Source organism: Lepidothrix coronata, unplaced genomic scaffold (assembly GCF_001604755.1).
Source record: "Lepidothrix coronata isolate B3197 unplaced genomic scaffold, Lepidothrix_coronata-1.0 Scaffold198, whole genome shotgun sequence".
Lineage (NCBI taxonomy): Eukaryota > Metazoa > Chordata > Aves > Passeriformes > Pipridae > Lepidothrix > Lepidothrix coronata.
In genome coordinates, this window is record NW_016690378.1 from 678,602 (window position 1) to 698,360 (window position 19,759).

Here is a 19,759-nt window from a genome sequence, read left to right on the forward strand (position 1 = left end):
GTGGAAGGTGTCCCTGCCCATGGCAGGGGGTGGACCAAGATGATCTTTAAGGCCCCTTCCAGCCCAAATCAGTCTGGGATTCCATGATCTGCAACATGCTGAATGTGAAGATAAGCTGAGGATGACACCACCACAAGTCATCAGTAATCCAAGGTGTTCACCCCTGCCCAGTCCTCTCCTGGCCATCACCAGCCTGGAAGACCTTTTGCAATCCTGGTGGCCTCCATCCTTCCTCCCACTCTGCTCAGCTGGGCACGGCTCCCAGCAGCTCCCATGGCAGGGGATGAAGTCTCAGTGCTCCTGAATGTGTGGAGGTACAATAAGCACTGCAAAGGAGTGGATGGGGGTGTTATGTATCCAAGCAGCCTGCAGTCTCATCATTTCCCCAGGCAGGATGAGTAGGGCAAAGGTTGGAGTCGCTGGCTGTCACTCCAATGCCGCCTGGCTGCACGTGCACTGCCATCTATGACCACTTGTCCAGCACCTGGATCAAGATTTGTTTCAGCAGTGCTACAGAATTCTTGGTGTGGATGGCACCTGGGTGAGCAGTGAAGTCAGTTGTGACACATTTTAAACACCAGAGCCTCCTGATAACAATCTCCTCTGAAGAAGTACAAGCCAGGGGGGCAATTCATTCACAGACCTTTGAAAAAGGATCCATCTGGCTGGTGGAAAAATTGGCTCTTTCTGCAATTCAAACCAAAGCATTCATGATATTTAAAGATGCTCTTAACTCCCCTCATGGAGAGCACCCACAAATTCACCATAGATGCTCATTTTTCCGGGAAAAATGTTCGTGGTGTGTTCAAAGACAACATCCAAAACGAAAGTCCCTACATCCCAAGCCACTCCGTATTTTTTTCAGTGACCTACTTGACAACAAACTTGGAGGAGTGACTGTTTCCAGCCTCAGTGCCAGATTTCAGGTGATGCCACAGCAGATTTGTTAGAACTGAACATCTGCTCCTGAAGGCTCACAAATAAAGGCACATTCCCAAGCAGGCTCTGCAATCCACACAGAGCTAAAGGCGTCCTGCTGCAGCTGAAAAAGGCCAGCCTTGATGTCCCAGTGGCTCTTGTGCTGTGTTGAGCTGCCCAGGTGAGCACAGGGTTACAGCAACTGCTCACTCTCTGTTTGTAATGGACTGGACACAGTTCTTTTGTCAGAGCAATTTTCATCTTTGCAAAGCTGCTTCTGTCTGTGAACCGTGCTCCTATACAGCCCCTGCTCTGAGCAGTCATCAGCACCGCTTGGAAATGTTTGGATAGTTTGAAATAAATTTCATCAGAAAAACCACAGGTTTCTATAAAGGAGTACAATTGCCCTGTGTTTTCTAGCATGGAGGCTCCCAGAACAGCTTCTCCTTTCTCCAGAACAGGATTAATACATGTACTGTTGCTAAGTGTCCGATATTTATGTTCCATTAAATTCAAAACAGAATTTATTTCTATTCAGAGTCAATCCCCACAGCCTCAGATTCACCCACGAGCTCTCCCTCTCTTTTTCTCACAGCTCTTCTCCCCAGTGCATGGCTGAGACCATCCTCCAGACTGCAGAACTACCCCACTTTCAATCCCACTTGGTAAGCCCCGGGGGCATCAGAAAGTTGAAAAGAACCTGTAAAATGTCTACCCCAACCTCTGTGACTGATAGCACCAGTCATGTCCAGAAGCTGGGCAGGAGTGCTACCTGCCTGCACTTACTCTTTACAGTAGTTTGTATTTACATCACTTAAATTCAGGGTCAGGATTACACCTTTGCACGGACCTTTTCATGCTCTGTTCTTTCACACTGGGCTCAGAGTTGGAAACTCCTTTCCTGCTACCACTGTTGGGTCTTTTCCTCGCTGTGATGTGGTGATGGTGATTTCTCTGCAGCCTTTGAGTGGAGATGCACCGGGACAAGCCTATGAAACACTCCTCAGGTGCATTTCATTCCTCTTCCCATCCGATGAAATATTTACACATCAAAGGGAGCCTCCTTGTCTAACGGGGGTTTGATGTTCATTAAAGCAACACACAAGCAGCAACAAAGAGCAATGCCCTGCAGCACTGGGGTGGTCAGCAGGCACTGAGATCCTACACTAGGGGTGACAAGGGACCTTTGCCACTGGCTGCTGTCCTGAGAGGGGGGCACAGGATGGCCCTGCTGGGCTGGATACTCTGCAGCAATGCATAGGCCAGGAGATCTGGTACCTCCCTTAAATGCTCCCCTGGATTTGGGCCTTCCTCCCTTCCAAAGGAGCTGGGCTTTGAGGTTTTCAAAGCACCCTGGCATCTTCTGAATCAGAGGCCAAAAGAACCCGGGTAGCAGAAAGCTGCAGGTAATGACTGAGCAGTGTTTCATGGGCATCACTGAAAAGGTCAAGGGACACACCCCCCCTTGCAGTGAGTGCCCATTTCCATGTTCTGTCTGTTCACACTCATCATATCCTGCACCAGACAGACTATAAAATAAACACCCTCCTGCCCTGCTGTACTGTTATCAGCCCTGCAGGCAGCTCACACTGCCCTTCCCTTCAGGGTGACTCACTCCAGATGTGTCTGCATCTGCCTCCCCTCTGGCGTGGGGGTCCCACCCATCACTCCATGGACACTCCAGTTCCAGTGGATCCTGTGGACGTGATCCCACACTGCGACTGCTGCAATGGCCTAGTGGGCAAGTCAGGATGGTCCTGCCCCCACCCCACCAGAGACATGGCTTGAAGCTGCTGAAGCAGGTGGACGTGCTCTACGACTCCTCACCCGGGCCAGGAGAGGTGTCCAGAGGACTTCCAGCTCATGTCAGGCACCCACTGCACCATCCTGCCACCACAGCTATCCCAAAAGAGCTGCAAGGTGGCCTGAGCCTGCCTGCAGCATTGCCAGCCGTGGCACCAGGAGCATCTGAGCCAGGGATACTCCATGGGCTGCAGACATCCATGACAGCCAGGGTCCATGTCCACCCTTCTGGCTTTTGTTGAACTCTCTGGTGTTTCTTCTTGGGGGGGGGAATAACACACGAGAGGCCCAAAAATACGATATTCCCATGGACCCACGTGGCTCTGGCCAGCCAGCCACAGCCCTCTAACCTCTCATTCCCCTTAGCCTCTCAATTAGCTCTTGCCTTCCTGACGACTTCACTCAACACCCAGAGCGATTAGAAGCCAGAGGAAGGCCTCGGCTTTGTCTCCAACGATGAGCCAGATTAATCAGCTCCAGTTGCACTGAATTACCCAGTCGGGGCTCACAGCAACAACCTCCAATTCACCAGCAGAGCAGCCAGCATCCCGCTTTCACCCGGGATAATCAGCGAGGACATGAAAGCCAGATGAATGACTAGGTGAGGGTGGGCTGCTGCCTGTCAGGAGCTGGAATATAAGTCAAAGCACTTTGAAATTAAATCCTCGCTTTGACAGGGAACTAATGCAGAGATTTTAAAGTAGGTGTAATACACTTAGACAGGCATGTGTGCAGCCCAGTGCAAGTTGCTGTGCTTTGAATAAGTGCGTCCCGGCTACACAGGGAACAGGAAAATGGAGTTGAAAAGACAAAGGGAATTTTGAATAGCTCCAAACCAGCTTGGCAAGATTTTAGAGATGGTAGCACGAGGTTTTAGTAATGGACCTAACTAACAACATTGGCAGGAGGAGATTTGGTGCACGGTGGTTGGTTGCCTGGGATCTTCGATTTCACACCAAGCAGCCATCTCATGTTGCTCCTGGCTTTAAATTAAGACATTTGTGCCCATGTGGATAGATGGAGGAACAGTGGATGGAGCAGAGATAGGGATCCCCACCACACCTCTTGGCCTCAGGGTGGGTAAGCCATGCTGCTGGGAGCTCCTGGGGTTTCCCAGGAGTTGACCTTTCCAGACAACCTCAGAGGTGAATTTAAGCCTTGATATCTGGTCCAGCATCACCCTCCACCTGTGTAGCCCAGAGCCCATCACCAGCCACTGCAGCTCATGGGACAGCCCTGCTGAGATGCCAAGGGGGTTTGAAACTCATCCCTGCTCTGTCTTCAGATGCTATTCCCCTGATAAAACTCCCAGATACCTCCAGATAGAATTCCCCCAGATCCCCTTCCTTGGTTTCGAATTTTCGAATGCCAAAATCCGGCATTTACAGGGAATCCTCAGAAACCGGGATCTGGGAAATCGCGCCCGGTCGAAGGGGTGGTTGTTTGAGGGAAGGCAGCCTGGGCAATGCCAAAGGCTGCTCCCAGCAACAGGCACATCTCATGCTCTGCTCCTTCACAGCCGCCAGGAAATTACCCCAACAATGCGGAGGGAACCTGCGCCCTCCCCTCTCCGGGATTCCCCCGTCTCTCCCCCCGCACCCACCGAACCCCACACGGAGGGGGCGGCAGCAAGGCGGGGGGTTCCCGGAGGATCCCCCACGTCGCCGGAGGAGCTCCCGGTGCCCCCTCTGCCGTCAGAGCCCCCCCGGTGCCCTCCCCGCCGCCGGCCCGCCCCCGGGGGTGTCCCCGGCAGCGGGTCCCGCCCAGGGAGCGGCGGGGCCGGGGCGGCCCCCGGGTGTGCCCACGCCCCCGGCCCNGGGCGGCCCCCGGGTGTGCCCACGCCCCCGGCCCGCCCCCGGCCCCGCCGCTCCATCCCGGGACGGGCCGGCCGCGCTGACAGTCGGGCTCGGCGGCCGCCGCGGGCTCAGCAACCGGGCAGCGCCCGCCGCTCCTGCCCGCGCCCACCTTGGCGGCGGCTGCCCCGGGCAGGGGGCGGCGGGGCGGGCCGGGCTGGGGTGGGCCGGGGGCGCTGCCGCCGCCGGCTCCGCGCGGTCTCTTCCCCGCCTGCCCTCCAGGATGAGCCCGGAGTATTCCCTGCGCTCCTTGCTGCTCATCATCCTCGCCACCTTCTCGGCCAACGCCAGCAACTGGCTGTGAGTAGCCACGGGACGAGGAGGAAGGGGGGGGGTGGGAGAGACCCGCGGACACGCCGCCACTTGTTGGTAGCCCCCCGGGGGTGCGGAGCAGGTGCGGCGGGGTCGGGGAGCATCGGGGCGCGACCCCCCCCCCCCCCGGCAGCGATGCTCCTCGGTCCCCGGCATCGGGCGCCCGTCCCCATCGCGCCGGTCCCCGCTGTCCCCGCTGACCCTCGGCGCGGTGGCGGTGGGGTCGCAGCCCTCATCCCCAGGCAGGTGGGCGGCGGGGGATGCCGACCCTCCCCAGCCGCTCGGTGACGGCGTGTTATCGCGGCTGGTGGGACAGGGGCTGGTTGTCGAACCCCGTCCCCCTGTTTTTGTCCTTAAGTTATGGATCCTGACCACGCCAGGGGCGGGCGGAGGTCGGGGCATAGGGTCGGAGCGGGGCCTGGGGGTTGGCGAGGTGCCACGCGAGGGCCAGCGGTCCAGGGGAGGATTTGGCAGGGCTGGGGCGGCCGAGCGTGCCGGCCCCGGGGATCTGCAGCGAGCAGGGCTGCCCACGCCTCGGCCCGCCGTTCCCGGCAGGAGGACGGGTGCCGGAGGGCTGTTGCACACCGCAGAGGAGCCCGATGACATCGGGAACCCGCTGAACAAACACTGAAATAATGTGTAAGGTAAACAGGGGCGGAAATCGTTCTGGAAAATTCCTACGTGTTTGCCAAGGCGGTGGGACTGTTTTCTGGAGAGACCCCCCCACTCCCTCCGCCCAGGCCAGAGGGGATGGAACATGGCAGGACTTTCCCACCTAACTTTGAACGAAGGCGCCGGTTCCTCCTAATAAATCTGCTCTGGTGGGAGTTGGTGCTTCCCCTGCTCCGAGCGTCGCCGGCTGACGGGAACAGATTCCCGTGCCCGCACCCGGCAGACCCGCTCTGTGGCTGGGAGCACGGGCCGCCTCCATCTCCCCTCCCTGGGTTTCTGCCGGCGAAGGCAGGTACCCCACGGCCGGGCAGGGAGTCCCTGGGGCTGTCGGCATGAAACATCCTGAGTGGCTTGTGCCTCTCCCAACACCTGTGCCCGGGGTGGCCACGGTCCCACAAACATGTTCTCCGTGCGAGGGGTCCTCTCTGCATCCCAGATACGGCTCCCATCTCTCCTGCCTTTAGATTTCGTCTCGCTGGAGGCTGTGGGACGGGGGTGCGTTTTGGAGGATGTTCCCTATGCCTGGGGAAAGCGCCGGGTCACATTCCCCGAGTGTCCTGCCTGTGGGAAAAGGTGCTCGCCCGGCGGTAGCTGTCTGGGATGCGTTAGTGCTTAGTCCTCCCCTCCTCCTTTGCCAGATGGAGCGACTTGCGCTCCACGCGTCTCCGGCAAGTGGTGGGTGGATCATAGCCCGCTATCAAGGTGGTCTTTTAAGCTGTCATGCTTCTGGTGAAGGTATATTGGGAACTGTGGGAGTGTTTTTCCTGCAGGGAGAAGGTCCCGTTGAGGAAGCCCTGGGGGATAATGGCAGGTCTCTGGCGCGGGGCAGCCTCGGCTGCCCTGGGACGGGCACGGGGGGAAAGGGGGATTTCTTAAGCGAGGTCAACAAGCTGCCCCGCACGGATGCGCAGAGGTGGGACCCCCCCCGATCCCCGGCGCCGCACGCAGCTGGGATCGGATTTGGGAAGCGAGGCGAAGGAGAGGTTCGCCGCAATAGCCGGGGAGGGCTGTGTGCAGCCGTCCGTGCTGGCGGAGCAAGGGTGGGCGCGGGGGGCTTGGCGGCACAGAGCGGAGGGCTCATTCCTGCCAACAGGGGAGGAAAAGCAGATACATTTCAGTGCGTCTGAAAGGAAGGGGGTCAGCTTTTTTTGATGTTGCAAATGTATCATGATAAAAGGATCTTCCCCCGCTCAGTGCTTTTTATTCTTTGCCTTTAGGATTAAGACAATTCCCATTGTTTATCTTCTCACATCAGAAACAAAGGCTGCCGGAGGCAATAAACAGAGTTAGAAGGATCCCAGGAGTTATCAGATATTCGAGGAATGAGTGTGCCTCGTATGTCTTGACGCATGTGGGCTCGGCATGCTCGGCGTTACCCCTGGGCGCTGCCAGCTTGCGCCCAGCACACGGGACGGATCCAGCCTCGCATAGCTCTGCACAGAGGTGTGTGCGCTGAGTGGCAGTCCTGTGAAGTTTGCTTTTCCAGAAACCTGCTGGATTAGTGATTAAGCTCAGTCGTGACTTCTTTTTTTTTTTTTCTTCCCTCCCCCTAAAGCTTCTTTCGACCTGTCCAGACTCGCATTCTCCCAGCGCTTTGGAGAGATGCTGCTTGCAACGCCTGAGCTGAAGGGTTTCTGTAAGCCCGGCTTTGTGGGGAAAGGGCTCGTTTTGGCCATGCTGAGCTGCCCCATCCTGTATAAAAAGGAGACCGTGTAGGGATTGCTCAGAGGGATCAGTCATTGTGCTGGAAGGGATTTTGCCAAATCTTTTCATTATACAGACCAAGCTACTTTCTCCTTGGTTAGGAAGCAAACCTCAGGTGTGCTTTCTCAGCGTCTTGAGTCTGGGGAGTTGCTGCTTGGCTTGTTGCCTATCTAGAAAAACCTCTGTTCTCCAAATCTGAAGAGATGCTCTATTCCCCCTTTTCATGAAAGCCTTAGGCTTGTTCTTCCTCCTGCCTTTGAAGGCTCAGATAGTTTTAAACTTTTGCCTCCTGCCTCTTCAGGCACAAGTTGTAAAATTAAATGAAGGGCCTTTTACATCTTGCTGTGCACGGGAAGGTCCTTCTGCTTTATCTGTGGAGAAGTTTGCTTTATACAGGGGAAGCAGCCGAGTTACTTTCCAAAGCAACTTGCATTTCACAGACTCAATCCAGCTCTTGAACCTGCACTTGCAGTGATGTGATTGAATTTGGATGCAAGTCCTCTCGGTGCTCCAAACCCATCCTGAATGCTGGGGATATTTTGTAGAGAGTTTCAGCCAATCAAGCATCTCTCCACAGCTGGCATGGGAGTGCAGGGCTCTGGTTTCAGTGACAGAGGTTTACTTAGTTATTCATTTATTTACCTATTTTGGAGGGAGAGAAGTCCACCTGAAGAGGTGAACTAGAAAATGTGCAAAGTGGGGTGTGGATGTAAGCATCTACTTAACTGCATAAGGCACTTGGGCTGCCGTGATCTGTAGCTGTTTAGGGAATTTGAATGATAAGGGTCCAGTCCTGTGCCCCAGAAAACATCAGATAAAACAGGGCAGGGATCCTTTAAGGGTGAGATCCCTGGTTATCAAACTATCTGGGAATAATTACAGCCTCTTGCAGCTAAAACTGGCTGTGGAGGAGGCTCTCCATATTGGACATGGATGGTCTGAGATGTGGTTATGCCACTGCAGAGCAGGGTGTGCCACCAGCAGCTCCGTCTACCCCCTATTTACAGCGGTTTAAAACTGCCATCTGAGCTTGGGACTTGGCTTAGAGGGCCAGGATCACGGATGGGCTTTTAAACCCTTAAAAAAAAATTAATTTGAGCTCTCTGGGAAAGTTTGAAGTTGTGAGTGTTCAAACAAGGCTGGCTAAGCAGCTGCTGCCTAACCACTTTCAAGGGTTGGGGAGGAAGGCATAAAAGGAGTTTGGATTTTCCTGGCCCCCTTTCATCCGAGCATCACAAGGTGCTTTGCAAACACAGGGCCCAATTCTCCGTGCTCGTCCCTGCCAGCTTTGCAGCGGGGATGTTGCAAGAGCAGCCCGAATGCTCCTTTGTGCCTGTTTGGGTCACTGTGCAACGTAAAAGATTTGGGAGGAAGCATGCCTGGGTCCCACATTTGTATCCTTCTGGTTTTAAACCAGACTTCAGTTGTTTCAGGTGATTTTGTACAAGATTCTTTGCATTGTCGTTGCGACCCTCCCACCTTCCACCTGGCGAGGAACCGGTCCAGCATTTTCCCGTTGGATGCTGTGCAGGTTTGGCAGGTGCCTCCAGGGCTTTCCCTCTCTGTGCTCTTGGTTTTTGCTGTGAGGACAGTGTCAGGAAGGTTCCCCAGTCACATGTGTTCCAGCAGCTGGGATGGTGGGTCACAGCATTCGGGTTTGATGAGGAATTTGCTTGCTTTGAAGGATGCTGTGGGTCAGACGAGTGGCTCTCCACTGCTGGGGTGCCCGGGGCTCCTTTGCATTGCTCTGGGGATCCTGGGAGGTCCATGAGGTCAGTGCATGAACCCACGACACCCATTCCCAAGGCAGTGGGGTGGGAGAGTGAAAACATCAGCCTCCACTGGAAATATATTTTAATTCTTATTTATTTGCAAGTCTTGCCACTCTTGACAGAGCCAGCTAATTTTAGCTTAGCAACAGAAATGGACTGGCTATGGGTTGTACCCTGCAGAGGCAGGAAGCCTCTGCCAATCCTGGCACTGGGCTTCCAACCAGTTGGGCTTATCTCTGAGCACTGGTCCTGTCTGGCAAACACCCTTCAGGGCTGCGTCTGTCAGAGTGGAGGAGAGCTCTCTGCTCTCTGGGTCCTCAGTGGTGATGGACATTTCTGTCCTTTCCGAAGAAAGCCTCAAATAAAACCTCAGTCTTTCACAGCAGAGCCTTATTCTAGGGAGGATGGACATGAGGGAGATAAAACCACTCTGCACCCCAGGTTGTGCCCAACTGGATCAGCTCCAAATATGAACAACAGGAAGGCAGGGGTTTTTTTGCAATGGTTTTCTATGACTCCATGAATCAGAACTGGACTTCTGCATTGAAGCAAAGAAAAAGTTTATGTTGCTCTGCTGAGAGCTGCTGTCCTCCCAGTTAATTCATCCTTGTGGATGGAGAGAAGTGTATTACAGCCACTTTCTTGAAATTATGAAATTGCTGAGCAGTCCTTAGGTTAACAGTTTCCAGGAGGTTCTTCTGTGTTTCCTTACGAGTGCAGTGACACTGGTTCTTACAATACTTGATGATTTTTTTTTTTTTCTTAAAGCCTTTTGCATCCACAAAACTGTCAGTCACCCGAGGCTGCTCAGATGGCAGACTCTGCTCTGGGTGCCTGGTGCAGGTAACCTCTGTCTCACCCACCCCCACACACCCGTGAGTGACCCCCAGCAGCATCCTCCAGGCTCTGTAGGACCTGCTGCCGTGGGCTGCTGCACTTTGCAGCCAGGAAGGTGTTGTGCAGGATCTGGCTGGCTCAGCAGAACTGGAGCCAGTATTGTGCTTTCATGAAATTACTTGGGGGGGAAAAGATGATTGAATCTCTTGGCCGATGGAGAGCAGCCTGGGGTCTGTTGCAAGTTGGGCGAGATCAAACTAATCCTGCAGAAGGCTTCTCTCGCCATGTGTTTGCAAATTGTGATAAAAAACTTAAAACTCATCAGATTTTCTCCAACCAGCTCTAGCCTGGAGTGCTGCAGGAGGGGAATTCCCACAGAGCTTGGCCTGGTGGCCTGCACTTGCCTCCTCTTGCAGCAAGGCATTGCTGTTGTACCTGAGCCCAGGAGTAGCTTCTGCTGACTTGTAAAGGAAGATGTAGTAAAGGATGTTTCCTTCACATTCAAAGCAGATTGCCTAAGTGGATGCTGCTTAAGCTCTTCCCAGCTTCCACCCTGCTCTTCCCAGCTTCCACCCTGCTCTTCCCAGCTTCCACCCTGCTCTTCCTGGCTTCCACCCTGCTCTTCCCCATTACAAAGTGGAGATATTGCACGGGTAGGTGGGTGTTTGCTGGGTGCACCCGGTGTTAGGTGCAGGGTCCAAGGAGGGGGGGACAGGACTGGAGGTGCAGGCTCACCCTTGAGCTGAGACAGTGGGGCTGTAGGCACATAATGGTGAGCATAGCAGTGCCTCCTCCTGGGAGACTGTTTTGGCAGCTCTTAATTGGAGGTGGAGAGTAGGTGTGAAAAGCAGCTTTCAGCCAAGAGATGGTGCCTTAACTGTGACAGGAAGGACTGAGACAGAGAGCTGTGTTTCTTCCAGGGAAGAGACCAGACAGGCTCTCAGAGGATGACTTTGTCAATCATGATTTGCACTTAGAAGGGATAGAGAGGCAGGATATCTAATCCCAGGAGGGGGATGCCCAGTCCCTGGGAGGAACAAGTCCTGCTGCAGAGCCAGCAGCTGGACAAGGCCAACCTTGCAGGTCTCAAGCAAATTCTGACAGGAGCTGCCCAAGCTGGCAGACTTGTGGAACCATTCCAAGGACATGGTGGTCCCTACCAGCCTGGCCCTGTTGGCACAGGGAGAGTAGCACTAAGCCCTGTAGGGGCTCTCTGGCCTGCCTGCATCGTTTGACTGCCAACCCTGGGACATCTCTCCATGGCTTCACCCCCCCCCTTGGAAGGGGAAAGCAACAAGGGAAAGATTATCCAAAGGAAAAGATTATCCATTTCTCCATAGCTGCAGGATGGCTCCTTGCAAGGAGCCACAACACTGGTCAGTGCCTCTCCCTGCATGCATCCATCTGTCTGCCTAGATAGATGCGTGCAGGGATGCATGGCGTTGTTCCATGAGTTTTTCACATCCTAAACAACCCTTTTGTTCCTCCCCAGAAGAAACCTGCCTGCACACAAGCAGCCTCAATCCTCAGCACAACCCCAAGTCACTGCTGACTGTCCCTGCAGCCTCAGGAGGGAAAGAGATGCTCTTGCTGACCCCTCCATGAGCAGGGGGCTGTTTGCTGCCTCTCAGACAGCTGAGGCATCTTTGCAATTTAAGACTTGGATAAGCCTTTTCTGGCCTTGGTTGGGAAGGCCCAGTGTTTGCTGAGCAGGGTGAAGCTTCTGAGCTTACCTGACTTCTGAACATCTGTTGAATGGTTTGTCAGGGATGCCACCAACCTGGATCTGACTGTTCTCATCTTCAGGGAAATATTCCCCAAATGAGACAATGCAAAGAGTTTGCACACTTGAAACTTATTTGTTTTAATAAAAGGAACACAGGAGATCTCTGCTTTCTCCAAGACATCTGCTGCATCTTCCCTGACATGCCTCTATTAAGAATTTGTCCATGACTGGAATTTCCACACCTTCCCATGGCAGGCAATCTCCACCCCTCACCTCCTGGCTTTGTCTGCCAACCGCTGTGGCTCTTTCAAGGTCTCCTTGTCATTCCAGCAATTATTCTTCCTCCTGAAATATAATCATAATTTTTTATTTAAGCAGGCCTTCCTGACGTTCCCCCCCACCATCTTTCCAGATCTTCCTGGATTTCAGGTTTACTTATTTGCCATCTTGCAGGGTGGATTAATTGCAGCTGCTTAAATGATGGGGCTTCGATCCTGATCTCAATACTGTGGAAGATAAAAAAAAAAAGGGGGCTTTCTGTCAGTTTTGTCTTACATGAGTGGCTTATTAAGAGGGATCTTGTTCTGCAAGTGACTTGCCTAGATTTAAAGGCAGGAGAAAAGAAACATAAAGGCCATGATGAAGCAAGAAGACAGAACTTGAACAAACGTTGTGGGCAGCAGCTCACCCCTTGAAACGTTCTTTGCCCAATCTTAGAAAAGGAAGAAAGTATTCCATTATTTGGGTGGGTTTTTTTCCACAAGCAGGGCTGTTTTGAGGCTGCATGTGAGCCTTAAGCTCTGCACAGCAATCAAGATGTGATATCACAGTGGAGATCTGCACTGAGACCTCCTCGCAGAGGGCAAGAACTGTTTGCTTTGTTGCTCCTACTGAGCCTGTGGCTCTCCAAGCAGGTAGATGAAGGCTTTGTCTGTGGTTTCTACCACCTCAGCCCAGGAAAACAAAGTTTGAAGCAAAGTTCTTGTTAAGGACGAGGCAGAGTGCCAGAGCCACGTTTCCATGGGGACTGTGGGATGCTGAGGATGGGTTTGATGCCTTGCTTGGGCTCCACAGCTCTGAGAAGTGTTCCATGAGCTGTGGGGTGGAAGTGTCTCTGAGTGCTGGTGAGGGCAGAGCATGTTTTCCATCTCCTGTCTCGCTCCTTATCTGCCCCAGAGCAGGGAAAGGGGATGGTCTGTCCGGTGCCCCTGAATGTGGTGTGGAGAGACACAGTGGGAGAGCCTCAAAGCTGAGGTCCTTCAGCAAAGATCCTGCCTTACATCCTTGCCTCAACCTCTGGATCCTGGAGCTTCCTCCCTTTCCAGAAGACGTGTCTTTTGGAAAGCAGTGATGGTTCTCATGGACTGCTAACAAGCTGGGATTGTGACGGGGCACAGCATTTTAGGCACAGTTACCTCCATCCCCACAGCAAGCACGGGCTGAGGAGGGATGATGAGACACAGAGGACCTGTCAGGGGGGAAAGAGGCCAGAGCCCCGTTCTGGATAGTTTCATCTCATTTGCCTGCCTTGCAAAACAAATTACCAGACCTGTTCTTGGAGAGCTGTACCTACCTTTGAAGCATCCTCGGCCTTTGTTTTATCATCCCAAACAGCATTAAATGCGGGCTGGGGAGGCACCTTATCAGGTGCATCTCCTTGGAAAAGCTTGAAAGGCTCTTGTCGCGCTTTTCTTCATTCATGCTTTGAATTTATTGATCCACGTTTGCCTGGAGAATCTCGAGCTGAGAAATACATATTAGAAAATGAGATGATGCCCCGGCCTGAGCAGAGCTGACATTAATGTGGCTGCTACACCTGCAGCAAAGCACTCTCCTGCCAAGGTGCCTGCAGTCAGAGCAGGCACTAACTCATCCACAGGACCAGCCTTGTGGGTTTGCAGGAGCTGGTTCCCTGGCATGATAAATGAGTTGCTGGCATGGGGGAAGCCAAATCGGGACTGGAGATAGAATCTGATTTTTCTTGGCTTCCAGGCTCAAAACTGATCAACCAACTGTCCTGGGATGAATCTCACTGCTCTGGTGTGTGTCAGCTTCCCCATGCCCAAACTGGAATGATGGCTGGACCTGGGAGGGGATAGAGGGGATAGAGCTGTTACAGGCACTCCGTGTGTGTGCTCAGCATCCAACTCCTCAAAGCTCCCAGAGGTAGTTTGGTGCCTTCACTCCGGGTCAGCCAAGTGCAGCAAGATGTGAGAGCAGCAGTTGTTGCACTCCATGTCTGGGACTGCAGCACAGGGACAGGGACACTCACTGCATGGCGTGGGAGCAGAAAGGTTTGGGAGCAGCCCCGGGTTTGGCCATGGTGGGTTTTTGAAGCCACCCACGTGCATCAGGTCCTGTCCTCTGCAAACAGGGCTGTGCCCTTGGAGGAGCAGGAAGCCTTGGGCAAAGATGCCTGGCTGGTATAAAGGCTAGAAAAGCACTTGGCTCTGAAAGCAGCCTGCTGCTTCCCACTGTCAGAGAAGCATTGCCTCCAGTGATCATGCACAGGGAAAGCTGAATGCTTTTGACATCTCGCCATGCAGACTCCCCATGGACACCACAAGCCAAGACAGCTTTCTCCCTGGCTCCCACGGCCCCCCAGTTGTGAGCATGAAACCAAGCTGGTGAATAATTCTGCTGATGCACAGAAGAGAAAATCCTGTTCTCTCCTCCTGGGGCAGACTGGCAGGGTTAATGGGAGGAAGAGGCTGTGACAACTTGATTTTGTGGCTGAAGTCAGCAGATCTGGCTCCTGGGACAAATGGGAACAGGCAGGGAGCAGGAGCCACTTTTGCACAGTCACTTCTCGGAGGCGAGCAGGGCTTCAAAGGAAAAATCCTTAGCAGGATGTCGCAACTCTGGAGGAGGAGGGAAAAAAAACCAAGCAAACAGAAAAAACCCACAAGCTCTGTAGGGCTGGGAAATGCAGAGTCAAGGAATGAGGTTTCCAAACAGCCTCCCCCTGGTACTTGCATCTCTTGGTGCAGACGAGGCAGCAGCGTGAGCCAGCGCTGGCGATTCCCGAGGACGCTGAAGCTCGGTGTGGCCAGTGGGGAGGTGCAAGTGTGAGTTATGTGTCTGTCCCATGCAGGGGACCCTCCTTGTCCATGGCAGGTCAGGTTTTCACCACGGTAGTGCCACCTGAGGCAACTGCCAGCAGCCACGAGACAGAGGGAGTCTCTTACACCCACCTGCCAGCACAGGTATTAATAGCTGTAGAGTATCTTGGATTATCCCACAGCCTGGGGATAATCAGACTGGGTCTCTCTTAAGCTCTTTCTGTGATCCAGAGCTGGGAAATGGGCAAGCATGGACATTGTGCCCCCAACCCAGCAGGGGGTGGTGGGTTGGGTTACTGGGATGTGCAGCAGGGACACACGCTGGGAGAGAAGATGCTGAAAGCTTTCCAGGTGCTTGCCCCTAGAGGATAAGCTCCCTCATCCCCCTAATGCTGACAGCAGCTCTGTGACTCCTTCTGCTGAGGATGGGGCTATGGAAAGCAGAGCACATGGTCCCTTCCACACAGGGCCAGTCTTTTCCAGGTCAGCAAAGACCTCATGGCCCTGTTCATGAGCTGGGCTCATGGGAGAGGTGCCCAGCCTGTGAAATTTTGCCCCTGCAGGCTCCTGATTCTCTCTTCCCCACTTCAAGCCCTGCTTGAATCCCAAGTGAAAGGAAACCTGGCAGCTCCCAGAGGCCATCCTTGCCTGCTGGGGGCTGGGGCAGCTAAAAGCAGGCTCCAGGAGGGAAGTGGTTTGGAGAGCGATGTTTGCCGGTGATGAGCACACAGCCATGCTGTGGGAGCAGTGTGGCAGATGGAGCTGGCAGCCAAGTGCCTGTCCTGCTTGTTTTGGCTGACTTTGGAGACCTCTGGCTTTTCCTAGTAGCACTTGGATGTGCCGGTACTCAGGAGACCTGACCGGGCACATTCAGACAACGCTGAAAATATCTTCCTTGCAGGCAACAGAGGCAAAGGGGAGCCAGCAGCTGGACTCCCCGAGAGACAGGGACTAGGCTGCAGAGGGATGGTTGTTTTGCTTTGGGCTTGCTCTCTGTCAGCCAAAAATGCATCCTGCAGAGCCACCACCATGGGACATTTAAGGTGACCCCTCACAGGCAGCAGGTCCCAGCTACGAGGGGGTGAGAATTTTGGTCCCCTTGCTTTCTGCAAGGCAGGGTGTCCCAGCTGAACACGCACTCGTGCTCCCCTAACCCTCTGTGCTGGTGTCACGACAGGTACCTGGCAAAGCTGTCTTCAGTGGGGAGCATCTCCGAGGAGGAGACCTGCGAGAAGCTGAAGGGCTTGATCCAGCGCCAGGTGCAGATGTGCAAGAGGAACCTGGAGGTGATGGACTCGGTGCGACGCGGAGCCCAGCTGGCCATCGAGGAGTGCCAGTACCAGTTCCGCAACCGCCGCTGGAACTGCTCCACGCTGGACACCCTGCCCGTCTTCGGCAAGGTGGTGACACAAGGTGAGTCAGGAGAGAGTGTGCCTGGGGTGATGCTGCTGGGGGAACAGATACAGGAGCGGTCTGGGGGGCTGCAGGCAGATTTTTTGCCTGCTCGCCCCTGAACAGTGGCTGGGGAGAGCCAGGAATGGATGGCCCAGTGTTGGATCTTAGGGCGGATGGGCACTTCAGCAGGGCTCTTTTTTTCACTGTGTCGTGGACAACGTATCCAGACACTTGCCATTCCACAGCTCTCCTGAACCTTTTTTCACACCCATTTTATGGAGGCACCAGCCCAGGGTATCAGGAGACCTTTGACAAGTACAGGGCAAGTTTGAGCAGGGGTCCTAAAATCACCCTGTGGATCTCAGCTCTCTCCTACCGAGGCCAGGAGCTCCACTCCACAAAGCCATGCCTGCATTTACTCGGTCTCTTCCCTGGGCAGTGGTGAAGCAGTGGCTGCTGCCAGGCCAGCATGTGGCCACTCTTGAGCAGAGCATCAGTGAATGCCCTCAGGAGGACAGCCTGCTGCCACCTGGCACAGGAAAAACACACAGCAGCTGGGCCCTCAAGGGCAGCATCATCGCCCACCACCAGCCAGCTGCCAGCCTTCGGGGCGGATGTGGCCAGGGCAGCCCCCAACCCCTCTGGTCCCAGCTGCAGCCAGGCTTCCCAGAGGCCCAGGACTGTAATCAAACCAGAGCATTGGGGTGAGGAGACGATGGGGAAAACCCCTGGAGATCAGGGAAGCATCCCTTGCCTCCCCTCAGGTGCTGTCTCTGAGGCACCATCTCACCTCCCATCCCAGGACCCCTAGACCAAAGCATACCCCCAGCTCCTTGTTTGACTTTCCTCCCTCAACGCAGGGGTGAAGATCTCTTCTCATGAAGGTTCAGGGACTGGAAATACCAGAAATACCAGAAACTAAAAGTCGTCTCTTTTTAGGCAGCCACAGCACAAACCGACCAACACGATCCTACTATTAACCTCGATTAACTTGGAGGCTGTTCAGTCCCCACGCTGGCTGGGTCCTCCTCAGCCACTGCCAGCGAGGCCACCAAGGTCTGGGCTGCGACCACCAAAGTAGCTGCCCTCTGCCCGACCGGCGAGCTGGGGTGACATCTGCTCGCAGGCCATCCTCCCTCTGCACCAGGCAGGGACCACCCCAAATGCCAGCCTTCCTTGCTCAGAGATGGAGAGTCTGTATCCTCAGCTGGCCTCAGAGGACACTGGGGATTTGGGTGTTGCAAGAGCTGATCCCTGGCCATGACACACTGTGTGTTCACACCCTGGGTGCCCCCAGCTTCCCAAACGAGCTCTTCCCAACTGTGTGGCACCAAGAGCTGGGACAGGCCTGCACCCTGAGGACCAGCGGGGTTTCTAGAGGTGGTTTGGGAGCAGAGCAGGGTTTTGCACAGTAGTTTGGAAGGTGCTGGGAGCTACAGAACCCTGTGTGAGAGGACGGCAAGGAGTTGCAGGGGGTGTTCCTGGATGTGGGAAGCAGCCAGCTGTTTTGGATGCAGGAGGGATTTCATAGCAGAGGTGCCCTGTGAGCACCAGGCAAGACAGTCTCTCCATGTAGGCTCTGGAGAGTTCTCCCCACATTGGCAGTTCAGGCTCTGCCTCTCCCATCGCCAGGTTATCACTTGTCCATCGTTCATGTTTTTAGTGTTGTGGGGCAGTTCCCAGCTCCTTCACTATTGCAAGGGCCCTCACTGCTGCAAAACATCTCCCAGTGCTGAGAGGTCTCTGCTGAGTTGGGTCCAGGCTTAGCACTAAGCAAACAGTGTCCCTGGGGATGGGGCAGATGAGGGTCCTGCACGGGGTACCTCATCCTGGGAGGAAGTGATGGAGCAAAGGGATTAGCCTGACAGCTCTGCATAGCATATTTTGCCAAGAGCCAGCTTTCAGACCAGCTTTTCAAGGGGATTCACGTCCCACACCAGCGTTAGGAGGGGAGAGGAGCAGCGACACGTGCGACAGCCCACCAAGGGCCTTTGGCCACCTGGCTGGACCCCCCCTCCCACCCCTAGAAATCCCCCTCACGTTGCCTTGGACTTGCTGCCAATGTTTCCCACCGTGGTTTGTGCCGTTGCAGGGACACGGGAGGCAGCATTCGTCTATGCCATCTCTTCAGCAGGGGTGGCCTTCGCCGTGACCCGCGCCTGCAGCAGCGGCGAGCTGGACAAGTGTGGATGTGACCGCACGGTGCAGGGGGGCAGCCCGCAGGGTGAGCGTCCAAACGGGGCGGGGGGCATTCAAACCCACTCTCTGGAGCCATCCAGAAAGGAGGAAAAAGTTTGTTAGTCCACATTGAGTCCTGTGAAAAGGCATAGCCTGGGAGCATAGCCCACAGGGCGGGGAAGGTGTCTCGCCCGTGTGTCTCAGCTTCCCCTATCCCCCAGGCAGTCTTGCCAGAGGTGGGCAGGCCAGCTGGATTTTAGAAAGAGCAGGGGTGGAGAGTGCAAGCACCACAGGCTGGCTGTACCTGTCTCATCCGTGCTCTCTGCCTCAGGGTTCCAGTGGTCGGGCTGCTCCGATAACATCGCCTACGGCGTGGCCTTCTCACAGTCCTTCGTCGACATCCGCGAGAGGAGCAAAGGGGCCTCTTCCAACAGAGCACTAATGAACCTCCACAACAACGAGGCAGGGAGAAAGGTAATGGCCAGGGGGAAACCTGGGCATCCCAGCTGGGCTCTGCAGCTTCGTTTAATCCCACCAGCTCATACCCACCAACAGTGCTTTCTGCACAGCCCTCCCTGGCCCCATCCCTTGTGCCCTCCCTGCTTTGCCCATTCCCGTGCTGACCGTCCTGTCTCGTTCCTTGTGTTGGTTCTTCCAGGCGATCCTGAACAACATGCGGGTGGAATGCAAGTGCCACGGCGTGTCGGGCTCGTGCGAGTTCAAGACGTGCTGGAAAGCCATGCCCCCCTTCCGCAAAGTGGGCAACGTCCTGAAGGAGAAATTTGACGGTGCCACGGAGGTCGAGCAGAGCGAGATCGGATCCACCAAAGTGCTGGTGCCCAAAAACTCCCAGTTCAAGCCGCACACGGACGAGGACCTCGTCTACCTGGACTCCAGTCCCGACTTCTGTGACCACGACCTCAAGAACGGGGTGCTGGGCACCAGCGGCCGGCAGTGCAACAAGACCTCCAAGGCCATAGACGGCTGCGAGCTGATGTGCTGCGGCCGCGGCTTTCACACGGACGAAGTGGAGGTTGTGGAAAGGTGCAGCTGCAAATTCCACTGGTGCTGCTCCGTCAAGTGCAAACCCTGCCACCGGGTGGTGGAGATCCACACGTGCCGGTGATGCAGGCGGAGAGCACCTCTTTTACTGACCCTGCTTCTCCCTTGCCCCACGAGCAGGACTGAGGATGTGACCCAGACACTGCGGGGAGAGCGCAGCTCTTTACAGAGACAGAAAACCCCAGAGAAAAAACAGATTTTAAAGAAAAAAATATTTAAAGTTTAAAAAAAAAAATTGATCACTGTTGGCTTTTTTTTTTTTTTTATTATTGTTATTTTGTTTTGTCTGCTTTGCTGTATTTATTGCCGAAGTCAGAGCCCCTCGGTGCCCTGTGCCAGTTTGCTCTCGGGCTGGCTGGGGATCTGTGGGATATCAGCTCCCATTGGATGGGCTCCTGCTGACTCCAAAGCACTGCAGACAGGAGATGTTTAAGCCGAGGGTAGTGCAGCGTTCAAAACCTTCCA

At 54.7% G+C, this 19,759-nt stretch overlaps 1 protein-coding gene and 1 long non-coding RNA gene across 2 annotated transcripts; one reads left to right on the plus strand and one right to left on the minus strand.

Annotated features, from left to right (window-relative positions):
• The first annotated feature begins 4,615 nt into the window (after nucleotides 1-4,615).
• On the plus strand, nucleotides 4,616-19,520 carry WNT4 (Wnt family member 4). Its single transcript, XM_017832045.1, has 5 exons — nucleotides 4,616-4,874; nucleotides 15,837-16,072; nucleotides 18,147-18,278; nucleotides 18,564-18,706; nucleotides 18,891-19,520. The coding sequence occupies exons 1-5, from the start codon at nucleotides 4,798-4,800 to the stop codon at nucleotides 19,356-19,358; spliced, it is 1,056 nt and encodes a 351-aa protein (XP_017687534.1). The 5' UTR covers nucleotides 4,616-4,797; the 3' UTR covers nucleotides 19,359-19,520.
• Nucleotides 11,785-15,950, minus strand: LOC108505757. Its single transcript, XR_001877588.1, has 3 exons — nucleotides 15,841-15,950; nucleotides 13,171-13,340; nucleotides 11,785-11,942 (listed from the first exon to the last, which is right to left on the minus strand). It is a non-coding gene; the product is annotated as an uncharacterized LOC108505757 (long non-coding RNA).
• Nucleotides 19,521-19,759: the final 239 nt, after the last annotated feature.

Coding starts and splice junctions, on each gene's coding strand:
- WNT4 (XM_017832045.1), top strand. CDS start 4,798: ATGAGCCCGGAGTATTCCCTGCGCTCCTTGCTGCTCATCATCCTCGCC. Junction 4,875..15,836: donor GCCAACGCCAGCAACTGGCT/GTGAGTAGCCAC, acceptor GTGTCACGACAG/GTACCTGGCAAAGCTGTCTT. Junction 18,279..18,563: donor GCAGGGGGGCAGCCCGCAGG/GTGAGCGTCCAA, acceptor TCTCTGCCTCAG/GGTTCCAGTGGTCGGGCTGC.